The sequence below is a fragment of the Myotis davidii genome, unplaced genomic scaffold (genome assembly GCF_000327345.1).
Source record: "Myotis davidii unplaced genomic scaffold, ASM32734v1 scaffold362, whole genome shotgun sequence".
NCBI lineage: Eukaryota > Metazoa > Chordata > Mammalia > Chiroptera > Vespertilionidae > Myotis > Myotis davidii.
In genome coordinates this window covers 262,037-269,527 of record NW_006297152.1, presented here as the reverse complement: position 1 = coordinate 269,527, position 7,491 = coordinate 262,037, and the positions used below count along the sequence as shown (strand labels likewise).

The following is a 7,491-nucleotide window of genomic DNA, read 5'->3' as shown; positions in this document are numbered from 1 at the left end:
ACGTGGAGCGAGCGGCCGGGACAGAAGACCGCACCCCGGGCCCCGCCACTCCCCGCGAGGACTTCCGCGTGCGCTGCACCTCGAAGCAGGCCGTGCTGGAGCTGATGGAACTGTGCGGCCGCTTCGTGCGACAGCTCGGGGACGCGCTGCCGGAGGAGATTCGGGAGCCCGCGCTGCGAGACGCGCAGTGGGTACGGGCCCAAAAGCCGGCACTTGTCGTTTCACCCTCTTCCCCGGTCTCGGGGCTCGAGAGGCTGCGCGGGCAGAGTTAGCGGTGCCCACGCTCAGGAAAAGCAGCCCGAGGAGCGCGAGGGGACGCAATAGATCTAGTGGCCGCCGGGCATTAATTACCTAGAGAGACCCACGCTGCCCAATAGAAAAGAACAAGGCGAGCTATGTAGGTAACTTACTAAAAGTTAGAAGAGACAGGTGAAATTCACTGCAATAACATGTTTTACTTAACTCACTATGACCAAGATAGCGTTTTAATTTAATAATAATACTTTCAAAAACCCGAGGGAGATATTTTTCGTGCTTTTGTCAGTGCCCGGCTTTTCGCATTTGGTGTCCGAAACGTACAGCTCATCTTCTTTGGGATGAGCCGCCTTTCAAGGCCTGGCAGCGCCCCGTTCGCGTGCACGAAGACCCGGGAGGATTTCTCCGGGAACGGGAATCCTGGAAGTCAGTCGGGCACCAGGCACCAGGCTAGCTTTTGGCCTTTCCTTTTGCCTGTTTTTTAAAGAATATCTTGTGAAGAGAGTGAAAACATCTCCCCTATAAGTCTAAACCAGATAAGGAAGCTGTCTTGATTATAAACTTCTAAGATCATAACTGGCCCTTAGAGCACATTTCCCCCTCCTTTCTCAAATATTTTGTAAAGCCTTTGAAGATAGTTTTGTTGGTTTTTTTTTTTTTTTTTGAGGGGAAAGGTACAACAAATGGAGGGGTTGGTGGCTGTCATAACAAAGCACACATTTTATATGTAGAAAAAAAAAGCTTAAAAATTTTAAATGCAGCACACCGGTGAGCGTGAATGATCACAATGCAAACGATAAAAATAAAGGTGAAGTGGAAGGCGAATGAAGAAATACTCCCCGAGCTGTGCTGTATTCCCGTTTTGTGTAAACAGTGGCTCTTATTCCCTTCTGTAACCAAGGGAAGAATAGACGCTCTCAGTGGTTTTTTGGGAAGGAGACTGTTTTATTGTGTAACGATCTTAGAGGTTGTCCCTTTCTAGGAACTGTGAAGGTAAACGACCAAGGGAATCGACTTGTGTTTTATTTTAAATAGGAGAACAAATAAAAAGCAGAGGCTTTAATTATGTTCATGTACCTCTGTCTAAAACCACCTAATATAGTAACAGATTTTCTTAAAAAAATAGTATTGGTACAATTGTGCCACTACTACAATGACAATTTGTATTCCCAGATAATCCTTGGAAGTCCACATATAAAGTAAATATTTTACTCTATAAAAATTTTAAAGTGTAAAATAACGTACTTTATTTCATAATTATGCATTATTTGATTTACGCTTATTTTTAATTATACAAAATACCAAATATATCCTCATTGTAAAAAAAAAAAAAATAACATAAAGCAAAGTCTTCGAATTTCCCTTCCCCATCCTTCTTCTTTCCTGGAAAAAATTTACTATTTTGGAGGGTACATAGAGGTTATAATCCTTCTACACCCTTCTTTATGGTTTTACATCTCTCTCTCTCACTTTCTCTCTTTCCCCCTCTCTGTTTTTTTGTTTTGTTTTATACATTAAGTGTCATGCTGATGTATTGTTAGCAACCTGCTCTCCCCCATTTTTTTTTCTTTTACCAAATATGTCTGTCAGTATTATGTACAAATATACTTCATTCTTTTTAAGTATTGCATGGTATGGATATAGTGAATATTTAACCATTCTTCTAATTTTGAATTTAAATTTGGTGATTTTTCTCCTCAGTATTTTATAATTTCAAACAGTGCTAAAATAAACATTCCTAGTGCATCCTCTTTATGTTCTTACTAGAGGCCCGGTGCATGACATTTGTGTACTGGGGCGGGGGAAGGGGGACCCTCAGCCTGGCCTGTGACCTCTCGCAGTCTGGGACCCCCAAGGGGTCCTTAGTGCTGCTGCGGAGGCGGGAGAGGCTCCCGCCACTATGCTTGCCAGCCATGAGCCTGGTTTCTGGCTGAGCAGTGCTCCCCCTGTGGGAGCACACTGACCACCAGGGGGCAGCTCCTGCGATGAGTGTCTGCCCCTTGGTGGTCATTGTGTATCATAGCAACCGGTCGTTCAGCCGTTTGGTCAATTTGCATATTAGGCTTTTATTATATAGGATTTCAGTTCTAGCAATGTATCCTAATCTAAAGGACTATTCTCATCCTATATAATGAGATGACCAGTCGCTATGATGTGCACTGACCACCAAGGGACAGACGCTCAACACAGGAGCTGTCCCCAGCCTGCAGGCCCCAAGGCCAGTCAAGGTGGGTGCTAGTGGGGGCCCCTGTTCACCCTGCCGGTTGCCCCACAGATTGGCCCTGATCTCCAGCCAGGTCTAGGGACCCTACCTGTGCATGAATTTTGTGCACGGGGCTTCTAGTTGTTAGATAATAGGGAATGTGCATTCAAAATTTTAGTGGTGCTTCCATATTCCTTTACTCTTTTATTTTCTTTTTACTTTTTGTTAATCCTCACCCTAGGATTTTTTTACCATTGAAAAAGAGTGGAGGCGGGGGTCGGCGGGCGGGGGAGGGCAAGAGAGAGAAACATCGATGTGAGAGAAACACATTGGTTGGTTGCCTCCTGCACATGCCCCGAACAGGGCTGGGAAGTGAATTGAACCCCTGACCCTTAAGTTTGCAGGCTGATACCATTGAGCAACACTGGCCAGGGCAGTCCTTTATTTTTTAATGTATTAACATTTAAAAAAATAATTCTTTATTGTTGAAAATATATATGTCCCTTTTCCCCCCATTGACTCCCTCCAGCCCGCCCTCACCCCCCTACCCCTGCTCCAGGCCTTCAGCACCCTATTATCTGTGTCCATGGTTATGCATGTATGCATATAAGGTCTTTGGTTGATTACCTTCCACCCACCAACCCTCTCTGCCTTCCCCCCTACAAAAAAATAGACTAGTACAGAGAACACCCATATATCCATCACCAAATTTAACAGTTATCAAAAATTTGTTACTTCTAATTTTCACACAAATTCGAGATGTCATGTCATTTCATCCTACATATTTCAATATACATCTCTAAAAAATACAGTCCTTTATAAAGCAGACATAATATCACTTTCTTTTAAGCATATATATTTTTCTTCTTGTTAACAATGACGTTCATTCACAGCATATGTAGTACTTACACTCTTGAGATTCAACTGAGCCCAAATTTGTTAGCTTTTATTTCATTTAAGAAGTATATATGTTTTTGTTTGAAAGAATATTCTAAAATTTTGGATTGAATTATCTCATCGGTAGCTTAATGGCTATCAGTGAAAGTGTAGGTAGAATTAATTGCAATGGAATCTTCATTGAAAATAGTATACTAATAGGCTAGTCTGCCACTTTTTAAATATTCTCTTTCACAAATCTGAAATTATGCCCTGGCAGGCATTCCTCAGTGGTTAGAGTGTTGGCCTACACACCAAAGGGTTTGATTCCAGTCAAGGGTAGCACATACCTGGGTTGTAGGTGTGATCCCCGCCCCCGGTTGGGGCATGTTGGGAGGCAACCAACCCATGTGTCTCTCTCACATCAATGTTTCTTTCTCTTCCCATCTTCTTTCCCTTCCATTCTAGCAATCAGTGGAAAAAATATCCTCGGCGAGGATTGACAAAAAACAAACAGATTATCTTGCCAAAATGTTTAGATTCAGTATTTAAAGTTATTTTTAGTGACATTACTATTGTGAATGTATTGCAGACTTTTGAATCTGCTGTGCAAGAGAATGTCAGCATTAATGGGCAGGCATGGCAAGAAGCTTCAGATGATTGTTTCAGGGGTAAGTGATGTAACTTTCTCCTTTGGTTGCTAATTTCTGAGTTATTTTTGTAGCTATTTTATTTTGAGTCCTCATTTTCAGTGTTACTTCTCTTTAAAATGTATTTTACTGGGAGGGGGGAGAGAAAACGAATCTAGAAGACTATTGGTTGTAGTCTGAGGAAAACAACATAGTAGATACCTTGATCTTTATATTTCTGTCTGGCATCTCAACGAGACTTTCATCAGATCAATCTTTAAAAGTACCCTTGTCAATAGTTGCTTGGAAAATACTGTGAAACTATCCCCAGATGAAGAAAAAGGCCCAGAGAATTCCTGTGGTTAATACCTTATGAATCAAGTCGTATTTTTACAAGTAATCCTTAAACAGTGAAGTACCCTTAGAATGTGAAGTTAAACTATAAGAATACTATGTCAAGTATGAGATCAATATTTAGAGAGAGCTCCTTAGAATGACAGAACATTTTCCTGGTCCAAAGCAGACTTGATTGTACCCTAACTAATGTTATTGACATATCTAAAGAAATCCCAAGTTTTTGGTAGAAAGAAAATGTTCAGTGTAGGAAGAAAAAAATCAGTAGAAAAATAATAATGATCAGTGTGGGGAAAGAGGCACAATTCTTCAGCAGTGTCCTGAAGAAGTGGGCCAGCGTGTTTTGTATAGTGATATTACAGAGATCTGACCAGCATAGTTTAATACCACTTTTAACTGTTCTGATTATTCAGATACCCTGAGCTGATCCCAAGCCCATCAAATAACCCTCTGTGGTTGTAATTTTTTTCTCAACATTGAGATAATACTTTGCCCAGAAGACTTGGGATTATTACAGGGATAGGCAAAAGTAGGTTTACAGTTGTAATACAAATAATATCATAATAAATAATAATACAAGAATAAACTGTTTTGTGTACTCACAACTATAAGCCTACTTTTGCACATCCCTAAGTAGTAGTTATCTCCTCAGAGTTACTATATTGTACTTTCTGGTTTATGTATTAAGACATTAAAAACAGTAACATTGGATTTCTCAAATATTATTAGAGTAATTGTAGGGAAGAGGGAGTGCATCAGAACCATCTAGAATAGGGGTGGGCAAACTTTTTGACTCGAGGGCCACAATGGGTTCTTAAACTGGACCAGAGGGCCGGAACAAAAGCATGGATGGAGTGTTTGTGTGAACTAATATAAATTCAAAGTAAACATCATTACGTTAAAGGGTACGGTCTTTTTTTTTTTTTTCAAACGGGCCGTAGTTTGCCCACGGCTGATCTAGAAGTTCAAGCTATACAGCCTTTACTGTGTCTTTATCTGACTCTTTTTCTCTAAGGTCACTTTGGAATTGCTTTATTGATTGGCACAAACTGCCTTTAGCAATAGGATTAATCAATTTATAGATTAACACATAGATTTCCTGACAGGGTGGTAACCTGGGTGGAGTATGTATATCTTTGTCCCCTTTCCCCCTTATAACTGTGAGGGAAAATAGTTATAATCTGCTTTTTTCATGGGCTCTTGATAAATGTCAACCACTATGCCAAATGCCAGGAAATAGATGCAAGGACATGGTCCTTACCATTTAGCAACTCATCGTTAATGGAAGGAAATGGACAAGGACACTATATTCTTTGGGAAGTGGGAGTAGACATAACACACTAGGTTGTTAAATGCATGTAATAAATGAGAATGTGCTAGACAGAAAGGAAGTAGGAAGGACATTTCAAGGAGAGGAAACAGCATGTGCAAAGGCACAAAGGAGTGCTATGTTTTGAAAATGTCAGAAGTGGGAAAACTAATGGCGGATATGGTCAGAAAGATAAGTTGGGGTCAGATCACAGAGAGCCCTGTAGGATGTGCTGAAGAATTTGTACTTTACCTTGTAGGTCAGTGGTTCTCAACCTTCGGGCCCTTTAAATACAGATCCTCATGTTGTGACCCAATCATAAAATTATTTTCATTGCTACTTCATAACTGTAATGTTGCCACTGTTATGAATCATAATGTAAATATCTGATATGCAGGATGGTCTTAGGCGACCTCTGTGAAAGGGTCATTTGACCGCCAAAGTGGTTGCGACCCACAAGTTGAGAACCACTGTTGTAGATAATGGGGAACTGGTGAAGGTTTTTTTTTTTTTTAATGTATTTTTACTGATTTCAGAGAGGAAGGGAGAGGAAGAGAGAGACAGAAACATCAATGATGAGAGGGAATCATTGATTGGCTGCCTCCTGCACATTGGACCGAGCCCGCAATCCAGGCATGTGCCCTTGACTGGAATCGAACCTGGGACCCTTCAGTCCGCAGGCCGATGCTCTATCCACTGAGCCAAACCGGCCAGGATTGGTGAAGGCTTTTAAGTAGACTTAACACAAAAGCTAACTGCTGGCTCTGTGTGCGGATGAATTGGAGAAGGGAAACATTCAAGGCAGGCGAACCTTAGGGAGGTTATTGTAGTAGTACAGCATAATACCATGAAGATTTGCCCTATGACAGTGGGAAAGGAGAGAAAGAAAAAGGTGCAAGAGATGTTCAGCAGATAGAATTAATAGGATTTGTATCTGATCTTGATACATAGAAGCAATAAGTAAGCTTCACAAGGGCAGAGGTTTTTGTCTATTTTATTCCCTGAGATCATTGTATAAATGAGTGGTCAAACGAATGAGCAAATGAATGAATATAGGGAACATAGGAATATACATATAAGTGAAAGCAACTTCTTTTCTGCCCCTAACTACCCTGAGTGGACTTGATTTTAGGATGACTGACCAGGCACATTTAAAAATTAAAATGTAAGTTCCTTGAAAGCAGGGACTATATTTTTTTCTCATTACTATGTTTTTAACACTTAGCTTGACACACAGTAGGCACCCACTAAATATTTGTTGAATTAATGACTCTTCCCTGCTCAAATTGTTTATACATTTCACTTTTATAGCTTTATCATTAGGTGGCGCTATGAAACCATTTTCTTCCCTACATAGAAGATTTAGCTGGGAGACTTGATTTTTTCTTTTTTCTGATTGTGAAATAGTACATTCTTCCTTTCAGGTTAGCGATTAAACTTTTCAAATGGAAATTAAAATTTATGGGAGGCTGCTCATTTAAATGACTTTTCAAAGTAAGAAATGACCATATCTCTTTTAATAATCTTCAAAATAAGTAATTTAGTTGGACTTAATATTTGTTACATAAATGAAAGGCCATGCTGCACCTCAGTTATATCTACCCAATATGTAAATATATGCTGATACATATCAGAAGTGTCTAAAAAGGGTTCCAAAAAATATGTATGGTTCTTCTCACTAATGAAGCTTTGACATAGCAGAACACAAGCTATAAGACCAGTTAAGCTAATGACCTTTAGTATTTAATAAAACTTTAAAAAAATTTATTGATTTTAGAGAGAAAGGAAGGGAGAGAGAAACATTGATTTTTTTCCTCCACGTATTTATGCATTTGCTGGTTGCTTTTTTTAAAAAAAATTTATTT

At 40.0% G+C, this 7,491-nt stretch overlaps 1 protein-coding gene across 1 annotated transcript in view; it reads left to right on the top strand.

The window, feature by feature from the left end:
* Nucleotides 1-6: 6 nt before the first annotated feature.
* Nucleotides 7-7,491, top strand: part of NSL1 (NSL1, MIS12 kinetochore complex component) — a 24,535-nt gene continuing 17,050 nt past the window's right edge. The window contains exons 1-2 of the mRNA XM_015569935.1: nucleotides 7-191; nucleotides 3,927-4,005. Of these exons, the coding sequence (XP_015425421.1) occupies nucleotides 105-191; nucleotides 3,927-4,005 (166 nt within the window). The 5' untranslated portion in view covers nucleotides 7-104. The remainder of the gene's footprint in view (nucleotides 192-3,926; nucleotides 4,006-7,491) is intronic.